The sequence below is a fragment of the Stylophora pistillata genome, chromosome 8 (genome assembly GCF_964205215.1).
Source record: "Stylophora pistillata chromosome 8, jaStyPist1.2, whole genome shotgun sequence".
Classification (NCBI taxonomy): domain Eukaryota; kingdom Metazoa; phylum Cnidaria; class Anthozoa; order Scleractinia; family Pocilloporidae; genus Stylophora; species Stylophora pistillata.
Window position 1 is genome coordinate 11,173,575 of NC_142526.1, and position 13,983 is coordinate 11,187,557.

Genomic DNA, 13,983 nt, shown 5'->3' on the forward strand with positions numbered 1-13,983 from the left:
GAAAGGATGTCTGAATTAACGAACAAGTGAATACATAAATGAATTGAATTAATGAATGAAGAAAGCTGGCTGAAGGAATGAATGAGTAAATGATAGGTAGGTTAATTGATTAAGTAACTAATTGTAAGGAACGTTTTCCTCGCCCTTCAGCGTAGCTGCAGAGAATTCGCCCAGCATCTACATCCTTTTATTTAAACCCATAGCTCTTATATCCAGAAAATTACAGACTGTACTTCCTTATATATCTCACCAAATCCAAAGTTGTACAGCTTGCATTTTAAATTTGGACTGTCATTTTCACTTACGCGTGACTTTAAAGAGATCTACACTCGTTATTTTTAGGCTTGCATGAAAACTTGTCGTTTGCACTGCAACAATTCAATATTCATCACTGACCGCCACATTTTAACGGTGGAACATGTAATGCGATCGTCCAGATGAGAGGAGTCTTGAGAATACCGTTATCATTTTAAGTGACTGGCACGTTTTGGTAACCCGAGTGGAAGTCATTATCAAAGCACTTGACTTTTACAATGACTTCCGCTAAAGTTATTGAAACGTCAGTCACTGTTGCCAAAATTTGCTCTCACCCTGACGATGTCCCGTATAATCCAAATCTACCGCTTGGATTAAACCCTTCACTGTCGTTTTCTTAACTCTATAACGGAATTTTGACTTATACTACCGCACACGTGCGTCATGAAAAAAGCGGACTCGAGCGATAGGTATAAGGTTTCTACTTACAGGCGACCATAATGGAAAAACCTGGTGTGTTCACCATCTGACTCGATAGTTGTTTTTTGTTTAAAATACCAATGAACATACGTATCAGCACTGTAGGTCTTTAAAGTAACAAAGAGATGTTTCCAGCTCATTAAGCAGAAAGGTCACCAGTAAAAAGCCTTCCTAAAATTTTCGTGAGCTGACATCTTCAAACTTGTCAGTCTTTGGCGGGGAAATCCATTAGTGACCGACTGAACGTTGTCTTAGTCCCGAAGAAAATGATAAAAATCACCTTGTTACTCGTGTGCTTAGCCCTAACTGAGGGAAGAAATATTCAAAGATTTGTTCGAGGTAAGTGTTGACACTGGTTGGCTACTACCAGTTTTGAAGTCAAAATAATTTGGAATTGGCCTCCATAATACTATTCTAACGGGTAAGTCTTGGAATTTGCCTGAAGAAAAACAAGAGTTCAGACTAAACTTCGTCAGTTTATTGATCCAAATCGAAAAAGGGATAAACATGAAATGAATTTGATATAAAAAGATTCTGGACGAGGCTAAAACCGAAAGATCACCAAAAACCACTACGAAGGCCAACTTGCTTCGACCCCGAAAAAAGGCCAGAATCCATAATTAAATAATGTTTCCATGCTTGAATCTTGAGTTGAAGAAACCAGTCAAATCCATTTGATATGTTGTTTTTATTTTATCAAACAAAACTCATATATCGAAGCTGGCTCACTCTACAGTGAATATAAAATATAATCGATTTGCGATCGCGTTTTTCTGAAAGTTTGGAGAGACTTTTATCATTCAAAACCACGTTTAATTCTTTTGAAAGAGGCAACTTTATTCCGATGAAACAGTGAGGCAACGAGGATCAAAAAATGTTTTTAAAATTAAGCTTTTGATCTGAGTGGAAAGTTTTCATATGAGGGGCATTCCACGCATTTTTCCTACAGCAGTTTTTACATAGCAACTGCCCATGCGTGTCGGATTTGACAAAGTACCTGTACGTTGTTGGCCTTTAACTCGTAGGCTTGGTTTAGAGCGTTGGGGGTAAAGCAACGGCAGATTTCTGCTCTGTTTTTTTGTTATCACGAGAACCAAGATACTCATACCTGTTCATTTCATTCGTGTTAGGCCAGACGGAACACGTTCAAAGAGAGCAAACTCTTGACCTCTCCCCTAGTCTGTTTAACGGTAATTTTGGCGTTCAGGGTTTGGTCCAAAACGCAGCCTTGTAGAGCGTCTCAACTATTGGATATGTCAGTTCGTTACACCTGTTGAACTTGCAATGAACAGTTTCAAGAAAGAAAACGAACAATAAGGCTTTGGTTCTGTTTTCTCCTTTTCCTGTTCCTTTTTTTTAGCCACGATTTTAGCAATCAACGAACTGATTTCGAAAAAGTGTGAAAAAGTTTTGAAATTTGGAAACTGAAAAAAATTGAAGTACATGGAGGCCTTTTTTACTCATATTGCAAGTTTTAAGGGATTTGAGTTTAGTCGATTATTACACTGGTTTCTTAGTTTAATATTTTCCTCTTTTCATTAACAAAAGAGGAAAATAGAAACGACACAGCTACAGATCTCAAGGATGCAACAGGGAGTGCCGACGATGCCCCGGAGGTTTCCGAGTTCCAGGCGGACTTAGTCGCTCCTCCCTCGGGACCTAAGCCCCTCGAGGCAAAGTACACAATCCGAGTAAGACCAAAGTTGAAAAATGGCGTCCCACAGATCCAGGAAATCCGCATCATGCCTCCAAGAAGTAACTCCACCAAAGGATACGTTAAACCAATGATGGTGCTAAAGCAAAATGTAACAAAACCACTCATTGAAAATATCGAGATTGATGTTCCTGAGAAGGGGGTCAAGTATGCATCGAAACCAAGCGTGGAGGTCATCGAAGGAAACCACAAGGAGAGGATGAGAGTCACCAAAGGAGAAGCAGTTGTGGAAAATGCTGCTCAGAAGTCTGAGACGAATTCGGAAGGTATGAACCACCTTTAACAATAATTAAGAAATGACCATAGAATGACAATTGTCTTTCTGTATCAAAGATAAACAAGACAAACCCCAAGATCAGCTTGGTTCCCAGAACGCAACACAAGCATCCAAGAATGTATCAGAGCCGTCGGCTTCGCAGAATTCGACAAGTCCTTCGACTTCTCAGAAAGCATCAGAGAAATCGACTTCTCAAAATTCCGCAGGCTCACCAGCTTCCAAAGATGCACCGCAGCAGTTAAGCCCAAAAGGTACTACGGAGAAGGATGCTGCTAGTTCACCACAGACACCAGCTGCCCCTCAGAGTGCGCCTAGTGCCGATAACAATGCTCCTCAAGCCCAAACTCCCGCCTCTGATTCAGGGTCATCTCAAAATGCACCTCAGCAGTCGCCCTCCAAAGATTCAACAGCTTCCACACAGGTTCCGGCTGCCCCTCAGGGTACGCCTAGTGCTGATCACACAGCTCCTCAATCTCAGACCCCTACCTCTGATTCAGGATTATCCCAAAATGCGCCTCAGCAGTCGCCCTCCAAGGATTCAGCAGCTTCCACCCAGGCTCCAGCTGCTCCTCAAAAAACACCCAGTGCTGACCAGACAATTCCTCAAACCCAGTCCCCCGCCCAAGCTGTGCAGGCTGCTCCTGTCGCCCCAGCTTACTCGCAGCCAGCTCCAGTAGTCTCGGCCCCTCCTGCAGCTGCACCTGCTCCGGCTGCCTATTACAACGGTAATGAACGCTTTTATTCTGTTGCTGCTCCAAGGGTATCATTTAAAACTCATTTGAAAATTTAAAGAAAATATATTCACTAATGTATCCTTTTCCACTTCAACAGCACCTCAAACTTGCTCCGATCACAGCATTTGTGGAATCTATCCTGAAGACCGCTGTAGGGAATCATGGCTGCAGACAAACTGCAGGCGCAAGTGTAGACTTTGTTCGAAATAAAACCGATCAAGATCTTAAAGTTAATTTGTTTAGATATGGTGTTTAACGCTACTCGAGTGTAAGCAACGAAAGAGAGCTTTAAAGCAAAGAGAGAGAAAAAGAAAACAACAAACAAAATATATAGAGCATAATTAGTAGAAGACAAACTCGCCAACTTAAGCCAAAACAAAACAGCAATTAGGTAAAAAGAGAAGCAAGAAAGAAAAATACTGAAAAAAATGAAAAAGACGAAAAAGAAAATTCAAAATAGACTGTACGCTGTCATTCAAGTATCTTGTTTACTGCATGAGATATTTTTCCTGTTGTGAAAGGAACCTCTAAGAAATATGTTAAAAGTTAAGTTTGTAGAGGTCTTCAGCCAGTTCTTTGTTGTTGCTTTTAACTTTTTTATTTAATTTTTGGCGATCAAGCTATCTCTGTAAGTGAGAAGAGAGTTCATTTATAGAGCCTATCATACTATCCTCCTCTTTATTTCAAAAAAGTGTATTTTTTTTTTCTGATTTCAATGTCCTGCAAGTCAAAGTAGTTGATCACTTCAAGTGACAAGAATTTGATTACTAATTAAATCCTGCAGCAATTCCGTGGTCTACCTGAATTGATCTTTTTTTTTTCAGCGAAAATATAAGTGTTTTGTTCGGAGTAAATTGTTGGTTCCGAATTTGTTTGCGTTTCTGCTTTTTTTTTATCGGCAGAAATATTAACAGTTTATTTTGAAGTCTTTTTTAACCTCTAACACCCAAGATCTGATTGTTAACTCTCCACTTTAGCTGCTACACATTTTCTTGCAAATTCGTTGCGAGAATTTAGTGTTCGATCAAAATGCTGGCCTCTATCAGATAACTTTGAGCATTCTCGTTACTTGTTTGCTGAATAATGCTCAGATATTGTAAGGAGAAGCTAGAATTTAATCACTTGAGGAAGTTAAAGGGTTCAGACATTTCAACCAGCAGTGAAACAGAGCCAAATTGAGAAGACGCTTAAATGGCAAACAGACGTGTATTGTTATGTAATTGTTTAGTTTAGTGTTATATAGTTTAAATGATTTCACAGGCTTCCATGATAATTTACTTCAGTTGTTAGTAATATGTTTTAAAACAGAAATAAAGATATATTAAATCCCTGACTCACCTTTATTTAGTTCTGAAACAACGCCGCTGAAGAAAGAAGAAGGCTGTCGAATTCTCAAAAGGGCCTGGTTTGGTAGTGATCAATATATTTGAAGATTTATACGACGGCACAACTCGCGTCATTAAGAGAAATTTTCAATTTTTTTGTCGTTGGGCTTTTTTTTTTTAATCCTACCCTTTCCAGTAAAAGTCTTTAAAGACCATTGTACAGTAAATTTGAGTCCACAGTTAAGTGAAATTTTGTTAAGAAATCAAGTTGGCATGATCCCGCCGAATTCCAGAAACTATTTTTTGAAGATTTAATGCTGAGTGGCACCACTGTGAGGTCCAAACAAGGAGTTGTGGATTCAACCCCAAAGGCAACGTACTACAGACATCTGATGGTATTCTAAGTAATGTAAAAATATCGAATTTGAGGGACTGAAGTAGTGTAAGAAAAGCCAAGTTTTGTTGGTGGTAAATTGACCGCCATAAGAAATGGTTCACAAAGCAGTATATCAGAAGCTGAGGGGATGATAAAAGAAAGTGTCTCCCTCGTCCTAAGTCTCCTTGCTTGTATCAGATCTATTTGTAGGAAAAGAAGTTGGCTTTTAAATACATCCTTGAGGGTGTCAAGATCATTGACCGCTGCTCCTAATGGTCAAAAAGATTATTTTTAGAAGCGTGGCATTCAATTTGTGAACCGAATGCCATTAATAAACACATTTACATTCCTGACATTTACAAGGCCCTTGGCAATCCCAAGTGACGTTTCTTCGGCTCTTTTTAAAGCACTCATTTGCTTTCGTAGCCATTTTATTGCTGAAGAAGGTTATAGTATTTTAACCGAAACGTCCTCACACAGCTTTTAGTCAGTGACAACAAAAATATTTTTATTTATTATCATGCCTGACTACACCTAGAGTATTTTTAAAGTTGGCTTTTGATTAGAAATAAGTATCTTGACCCTATTGTCATTATTAATTTCGCTGACTTTCTAGAGGGCGACTCTATTTACTCTTTTTCCACTTTTGTTCTTACGGTGAAAGTTTATTTGGATAATTTTTTCCCAGACTTATCGGATACCAAAAAAAATCATGGTACAAATTGACGCTAAACTTCTTTGGTAATGATTTTTAATTATTTTCGAAAACGCAAGTTAATTTCTTTGAGCCATAAAATGTTTGTACTTGGAAGTTCGTCAGTGCATACATGCATATATGTGCACTTAATCCCACTGAAAAAACGCACCGGAACCTTTTAGAACATATGACTTGTACTGTTATTGATAAAACTTTGACAGAAAGAGCTCAATTAATCTGTAGTAATTCTTTACAATCTAGTTGGTAAGAGAGTCCGGGTATAATGGGACCAGGTCAGCGACGGGAAATCAGTAGGACAACATGTAGGAACGAGGTTGTGGGCTTTATGCGAGTATGAACTCAAGAATATTTGTCACATTTTTACGCGACCACCTGCTGTCATGGATCGTCAACAGCGACACGGGGATTATTTAAATCACTCGTGGAATGTCCTTTGCCCGTAACAATCAATTAGCTACCAAGGTGATAAAGTGCATATTTGACTTGAAGTTCTCTGGAGGTAATAGCTAGGCAATTTTAAAACTGATAGACGCATCGACAAACCAAAATCAACGGTGGGATAAAAGGCACATATATTCGCAGGATTTGATGAGTGCTGTTTGTACAATTTGCACGTGCATTGTAAACAAAGGTGATTGCATTTCTTGACTCAAAAGAGTGCAGTATTTTAAAGGGATCGAAGTAATTAGTTAAATCACTAATTACCGTCTAATTCACCAATCGGCGCTCACTGAATAAGGCAGGTGCATTTTTGTACCATATGGATATGTCTACAAATGGCTGAAACTACTGACAGATGTCCATTCTTAACTTTTAAATAAAGGCATAATACTGAATCGAAAGCTTGAAATGAAAACAATTGATCTTGTCAAGTGCTTTATACTCCAGTCTCAATTCGTGGTAGTTAAACGCGGTAAATGCCTATAAGAAGTACTAAACGATCTAACAGAATTTAACACCATTAAATTGATCGATTAAAGGGTGCTTTGAATCAAATTCTAGCACAAGTTTCTTAGTAATGAAATAATTCACCTATGACGTCAAGCGTAAAAAGGTTATGGATCACAGCGGGGGTAACAACAGAATTGTATCACTTGAAAGACAACCAAACTCGGTGTCATTGATGCTAACTTGAAGATAGAGATCTTCTCGTCATAACATGTCCCGTTACCAGTTTTGGTTGATTTTCTTGGCTGTGGCTTTGGTAGATGGCAGGCCTCGACATCACCGCAAACATAAACCAGGTACAAATAAAACCTATGTAAATTAGTTATTGAAAGCGGGCGCTCGAAGGAAGAATGTTTACCAGAATTTTCTGTCCAAAAGTGCTGCCAAACGCGATGTTCGACTATAACGTTTTTTTTAAAAACCTGTCGCTTTTTCGCTTCACTCAAACGTCTTATTATGACATATGAAACAAAAATTGTCTACTTGCGTACAAATCAGAAGACGGGTTAAAATGAAGCATGGGAATTTTATTTTGACGATGTTGAAGTTTAAACACATTCATCGTTTCCGTTCATAGAGAAAGAAACTTTTTTTCGTTTATTAATACACATGTTCCAGTTTACAATGGTTTGCATTGAAAGAGAGAACAATGCCCTTTATTACAAGATTTTTTCTCAGACCACTGTTTATTTATTCATGACAAGGATGTCACTACCTGCTAAACTGTTTTAATCGCTTTTTAAGTTACTGTTTTTTACCGTCTATTGACTCTCTATTTAGCTTGTAATAAATAATATAATTACTTGAACTCATGAAGTTAAAGTGCACCTACACTCAAAAAATTTTTTTCGCTTAACGAAGTAAGCTTATTTTTTTGAGTATTTCTGCGCAAAAATTTTTTTATTTGCTCAAATCTTCAATTTTCTATGCCCAGTCAAAATACGGAAAATCGGCAGCCATCTTGCCCCACGACCGAGTTTAAAGAAGAATGGCTCTAGCGGGTAATGTGACGTCAAATCGAGAACACGAAAGTCTGCATCTCACACATTTTCACTTGTTTGGGAAGATTGTCGTCGATATCGTCCGAAATATGCCGACTAGGTGTGTTGTATGAAGATTGTATTGAGCGCGATACCCTCTTGCAAATTTCGCACGTTGCTACATCCTTCTACAACACACTTAGTCGGCATATTTTCGGACAATTATCGACTACAACCTTCCCAAACAAGTGAAAATGTGTGAAAAGCAGACTTTCGTGTTCTCGATTTGACGTCACATTACCCACTAGAGCCATTCCTCTTTAAACTCGGTCGTGGGGCAAGATGGCGGCCGATTTTCCGTATTTTGACTGGGCATAGAAAATTGAAGATTTGAGCAAATAAAAAAATTTTTGCGCAGAAATACTCAAAAAAATAAGCTTACTTCGTTAAGCGAAAAAAATTTTTTGGGTGTAGGTGCACTTTAAATATTTCGAGTCCACTCCATCACTGCTTCTCCATAGGGTGAAATTTGACCAAAGTATATGGACAAAATAAAACGGAAATGCCTGACTGATAGGAAAGAGTGACTTCGTGAATTTTGAGCCATATGAGTTCATGATGTAGGCTACTGCTGAAACAAATTTGAGCTCGTGACTAAGGTTTGTGATTCACAGTGTGACGATAGGTTTTTGCACCCAAATTTAAATCTCGCGGAAGCCACAACAATAACAGGGGAACTAGCTTAGTAGAGACGACTCAGCAACGAGAACGGGAACTCGTCACGATTCCCTTGTACAGGCGATCTCTTTGAGTGAACTTTTACGGATGTCAAGGACGAGACAACCCTTTGGTTCCACGGTAAACTTTATTCTAGGTCAGGCCATGAACTGACGTGACCTTCAGCGTACTCAAGTTCGTAATCGAAAAATCTTCACAAAGTACTTACTTAAACATTGAACCGGTGTGACAGAGGTTCTATTGTCCTCTAATACGTATGATGCACGATCCTTCGCAGTAGATAGCGCTATTTATGCAATAGCGAAAATCAGACCTGAAGAAAATCAGGCCTGTACGGGATTCGAACCACTGACCTCTGCGATACTAGTGTAGCGCTCTACCAATTGAGCTAACAAGCCAACTGGGAGCAGGCCGTTAAGGTGATTCGTAATAAACCAATAATGATAAATCAGATACAATGAATATATGAACTTCATATATTCATTGTATTATCCTCTAAATTGATAATATTTGAATAGGATTACAAAAGAACGGAAAACGTCTCTTGGAAACATTTATATTATTTATACGTCGAAAATGAAAGAGCAGGTTCAATAAACTTTAGTTCATTAAAAATAGGAAACTTAGGTGAGAATTTACAGCTTTGATATCGAAAATATACCCATGGCAATTAGAACAGAGCGAATCATAGAATGAAATGAAAGATACAATTGAAACTTTCTGCTTATCTAAGCAAGGTTGGTGTAAAGTTTGATCGTAGGAAAGGAATTGAAGTTACGAGTATAAACTCAGCTTCCAACTACCATGAGATCCAGTTTTTCCAGAAATATCATTAACAGTTATCATTTTACCTAAAATTCCACTAATAATGAACAACAAAAGTACCGAGATGCAGTTGTACAAGGTAGGTTGATTATTCAAAAACTTTTGTAGCTTTTTTTCTATATTTTTAAAAAATCTCAATGAAAGGAACTCGCATGAATTGAGAAAGGCCAGAATACCGAAAAAAACGAATAAATATGCTTAAATATCCACACGGAAAAATCGCTAAATTTTCCCGTAACAACAGAGACCAGAGAAAAACATATAGAAAGATTTTATATCTGAAGACCCTGGAAAATGAAAAGGTAGGAAGAAATTCTTTGATTCGACCAAGGCAATCAGTTTGACGCTTCATTCAGCAGACTAAGTTCTCGTCTCATGTGACCCAAGCTTGTAAGACCTTCACATCGAAGCAAGGTCTCAAAGCCTACTTAGCTTATATCAAGGGAGACGAAGTGGTTCATTATATTAGTTGTAACGGCGTCCGACTTCAAAATCAGAAATAGCTTGAGAACGAGTCCAGAACGAATCATTGTCTCGCACTTGTAACCATGATGTCCAACAATAATCTTTTCTTCAACAATGAGTCATTGAGTTTGAGATCCTTGACACAATAAGTGCTAAATAACGTCAGGTCGTAACTTTGAGTTCGTAAGAGGGTCTCAATAAGGTGATGACTTTTACGGTTGACGTCTTAAATTTTGCCCATTTTACGGCTTACTGTTAACCCAAAATGAATCCGCAAAGTGACTCGATCTTGTAGAAAATTTTATGAGGTTAACTATTTTTATGACCATCGATTTTTATTTGTCAACTTTTAAGCCAATGGGCTAATTTTTTTGGGGCGTTTTACTATAACCGTTAACTTCACTGCTCAAGAATCTTATAATGTTTCTGCAAAATTTTTTACGAATGTTGAGTGTTAAAAAAATGGGTTTGATGAAATTACTCTGACCTTATTTTGGTTATTTATGGTATTGTTATTCATGAGGAGTTAGTACAAGGGTTTTTTCTAGCACGGATCGCATTGAATTATTGTGTAGTTCTTTAAATGTTCATTTTATCGTCGCAATCTTTATAGCACCCGGAGAAAAACCACAGTATTACCAACAAGCCACAGTCGACCAGCCCCTGTTGGATGCCCCTGGAGATCCTCAGAACTTGAACGTCTATAATGTCCATGTGGACAAATTGCACAAAGACAACAAAGTATCTGGACACATAGGCCCGCATAGCGTGTCTGTATCCATGCAGGGGCCAGGTACGGTTTCTCTGGATACTAGCCAGCTAAACGTGCAGCCTGAAGACCAGCAACCAGACCACACCATCACCATGGTAAAAGACAGCGGCCCATGCCCGCAGTGTAGCATGGTGAAAGTGAAAACAGGTAAAGGCAAAACATATATATCTTCATTTACAGCGTAGTGGAATTGTGTTTAACTTTAGAAACTTCTTACATTTGCCGCATCGGGGAGTAATGAATCACTGTATTTTTTTTTACGTCGGGATGTCAATTAACCCGTCGTATCATCGTAGACAGTCATGCTCAAAAATTTGCCACAATCATCAAATCATTCCATTTACAAGCTGAGGAACAGTCGCTCCTATAGAATGCTAAGCGTCTATACCGACACGGCAAACAACTCTTTTATGATTCTAAAGCCAGCCAAGCACATGGTGCTTGATATATTTCAGGTGAATGTAGACTATTTTTAACTCTTATTAATCTTAAATTTTATGCCAAAACTGTTTAAAGGAATAGTTTTTAATCCTAGTCTTTAAAAATTTCATCAATATGGGATTCATATACTACACTGCATTAGACATTATTAGATATTATATTATTGTTTTTAATTAATTTGGCTTACAGGCTGCGATTTGATTTTAATAAGCTATCTCTCTATCTTTCCCAACAGTCTCCGAAACTTTCATCGTTTCCCTGATAAACCATGATTTGCTGATAAGTTCTAAACTGACAAGTAACTCTAAACTTGACTATTGTAACTCTCTACTTTATGGACTTCCTAAGGAGTTCCATATTGCTAAATTACAATCTGTTCAGAACTCTGCTGCGCGTCTAGTTTGTATGACTAGGAAGTTCGATCATATTACTCCGACTTTAATTGATCTGCATTGGCTTCCCATTAGGCATCGTATTGTTTTTAAGATTCTTCTTTTAGTTTATAAATCTCTTAATGGTAAGGCCCGTCGTATTTGTCTGATCTTTTAACTTATCGTAGGAGCTCTTATTCTTTGCGATCTGTTAGTAATGGCGACCTTGTAGAGCCATCTTCAAAAATGCGAACTTATGGAAATCGATCGTTTGCAGTATGTGCTCCTAGATTGTGGAACTCTTTGCCTCTTTCAACACCTAGGAGTTCTTCTGTTGACATTTTAAAAAGCGTTTTGAAAACTTATCTTTTTAAAATGTTTGTTAGTGAATGTTAGTAAATGTAGTTTGTTTATAATTTATTTTTAATTGTTGTAAAGCGCCACGGGCAATTTATTGGAGTTGTGCGCTATAGAAATACTCTTTATCATCATTATTATTATTATTATTATTATTATTATTGTAATTATTACTATTATTTTTATTATTTATGCTACTTTTCTTTCTTTTCTTAATTAAGGTCTCAAAGGGCCCATACCCCTTCCTCTCACGGGGCCCTCGACACCGGTGGAACAATCATCGAAGGCAGCAAAACCAGGGCATGATGGGAAAAGTCCTCCGTTAGACGAAGAAAAACAAACACACCCAAAGCAAAAATCAAACAAGGAAGTTTTACTCGAAGAAGGACAAGAGCCTGTAAAACAAGAGCACGAGCCTGAGCAGTTACTTCATGAACCCGAAGAGGAGCATAAACCTGTAAAGAAACCTGGAGCCGAGACACCTTTGGCTCTCGTGCACCATCAAGTTGACAAGATGCTGGCTAATAAGATAATTACAAACCTTGAAAGTTCAATACCTGTTATGGCTCATAAACCAAAGCGTGAGTAGTATTTAAGAGTAATATATATCGCGTGAAACTTGCATGGCGCGTTCCCCTTCCCCTCCCCCGTGAAAAAGAAATTTGCTTATTTACAAAAGCAACTTAAAATCATGTAGAAAACGATTCAAGTAACAAAAAGTCTCCAAGCAGGATTTTTTCATCGAATTGAAGCACTTCTCCCGAACATCGGTAGAGATTCGGTTGCAAGAAATAAACAGAACTGAACTGTATTTAATCTTGCGCGAGTTTAAAGGGACTGTAAATAATCATGCTCCATGCATGGCAAAGGGAAAATGTCAACTTCCTCTTAATGAGGTGTCTAACACAATCAGTTTCAGGGTGTTACTAGCTAACGTTTCGAGCCAGAACATGTTCGGAAGAATTTGCACCGTCAACCAAAGGGGTCCTTTTGGTTTATGTCTCTGATACCTAGTTATTTTTGTTCTCCTTTTCATGCAGACGAGGAGCAAGTTGTAAAGGGTCACAAATTAAGAATAGAAAGTGGAGGAAATCATCAGAAAGTTGTTGGCAAAATGGACCCCAATAATGCAAATATTGTTGCCCAGGGCCCTAAAACAGTATCCGTGACGTCCAGCGGCACAGCAGTTAGCCAGAGTGTCATATTCGACCCCAATCCTTATTGCCCCGACAAACCGTGTCCACAAGGACAAGGCGGCGAAGAAGGAAAAGGACACCACTAAATGACTGGGGTAGGTACTAACAGAAAGTGTTTTTGACAAATTATCTCTATTACCTTTCCTGACGAGCTTTTACCCGCTATGCAAAATGACTTTTGCGTCGTTGCTTTTCTAGTTTTCGAAACGCTATGGTTAATATTACCGATAAAAAGTCTTTCTCATGACTTCTCTAGCCTAGAAGATTTGTAAATACGACCTTTCGCAGTTTGCGACCTTATTCAAAATAGATGCCAAAAAATTGCTGACGCTTCCAACAAATTCTATAAAAAAAAATTTTTTTTCATAAGAAAAAATAATGAACGAGGTGTTCGAGTCTTGTTTGATGGCAACCTCATTATTACAGGCTGATTACTAAAAGATTAATCAATCTGTTTCCTCTCCTGACGTCATATATTGTTACTATAGCAAATGATGGGTACTTGGTTTATCCCATAACGATTGAATAGGAAAAGGGTAGAAAAAATTTTCTCGTGTCTCGGAAAAATCGTGAAAACACTTTTATTTGGAACATGTGTGAAATCACTTCATTGCAAATTGTATGCCCAGAGGTATAGGGTATCAGGTGTAAAACATAGACGCTTTCCTCAGATTACATTACCTAATGATCCAACTGTTACTTTTATTCATCTCGTTTCCAAACAGATGAAGGATGTCGCTACGAGCAGATGACAATCTGAGGTTTTAACACCGTTGAGAAAGAGGAGAGACGAAAAGCAGAAAGTTAAACACTCTGTATTTGCATCTTATTTCACACCTTTAAATTTTATATTAAAAAAAGTATTTTTAATCTCTAATGATGTTGAAGACGATCGCTCTTCCAAATTTTTATTACAACTTCAAGAAGAATGTTATTTTTGAGAACTGAAAGTTGAATGCGGCATTGAGAAATAAACTCATTTATCGAAAACTTGTGTCTTGTAGTTTTAAA

At 38.0% G+C, this 13,983-nt stretch overlaps 2 protein-coding genes across 2 annotated transcripts; both read left to right on the plus strand.

The window, feature by feature from the left end:
- Positions 1–873: 873 nt before the first annotated feature.
- On the plus strand, positions 874–4,791 carry LOC111336054 (uncharacterized). The gene is made up of 4 exons (XM_022942082.2): positions 874–1,074; positions 2,284–2,715; positions 2,783–3,451; positions 3,558–4,791. Exons 1-4 carry the CDS (start codon positions 1,002–1,004, stop codon positions 3,668–3,670), a joined length of 1,287 nt encoding a protein of 428 aa, XP_022797817.1. The 5' UTR covers positions 874–1,001; the 3' UTR covers positions 3,671–4,791.
- Positions 4,792–6,946: 2,155 nt separating this feature from the next.
- Positions 6,947–13,962, plus strand: LOC111336058 (uncharacterized). Its single transcript, XM_022942085.2, has 5 exons — positions 6,947–7,123; positions 10,449–10,754; positions 11,998–12,357; positions 12,817–13,067; positions 13,698–13,962. Exons 1-4 carry the CDS (start codon positions 7,039–7,041, stop codon positions 13,056–13,058), a joined length of 993 nt encoding a protein of 330 aa, XP_022797820.2. The 5' UTR covers positions 6,947–7,038; the 3' UTR covers positions 13,059–13,067; positions 13,698–13,962.
- The last annotated feature ends 21 nt before the right edge of the window (positions 13,963–13,983 follow it).

What these genes read in the sequence shown, in the direction of transcription:
- LOC111336054 (XM_022942082.2), top strand. Translation starts at nt 1,002, where the DNA reads ATGATAAAAATCACCTTGTTACTCGTGTGCTTAGCCCTAACTGAGGGA. An exon ending in GTCTGAGACGAATTCGGAAG is followed by an intron (nt 2,716 to 2,782) that starts GTATGAACCACC and finishes TCTGTATCAAAG; the next exon opens with ATAAACAAGACAAACCCCAA. An exon ending in TCCGGCTGCCTATTACAACG is followed by an intron (nt 3,452 to 3,557) that starts GTAATGAACGCT and finishes CCACTTCAACAG; the next exon opens with CACCTCAAACTTGCTCCGAT.
- LOC111336058 (XM_022942085.2), top strand. Translation starts at nt 7,039, where the DNA reads ATGTCCCGTTACCAGTTTTGGTTGATTTTCTTGGCTGTGGCTTTGGTA. An exon ending in CATGGTGAAAGTGAAAACAG is followed by an intron (nt 10,755 to 11,997) that starts GTAAAGGCAAAA and finishes TTCTTAATTAAG; the next exon opens with GTCTCAAAGGGCCCATACCC. An exon ending in TATGGCTCATAAACCAAAGC is followed by an intron (nt 12,358 to 12,816) that starts GTGAGTAGTATT and finishes CTTTTCATGCAG; the next exon opens with ACGAGGAGCAAGTTGTAAAG.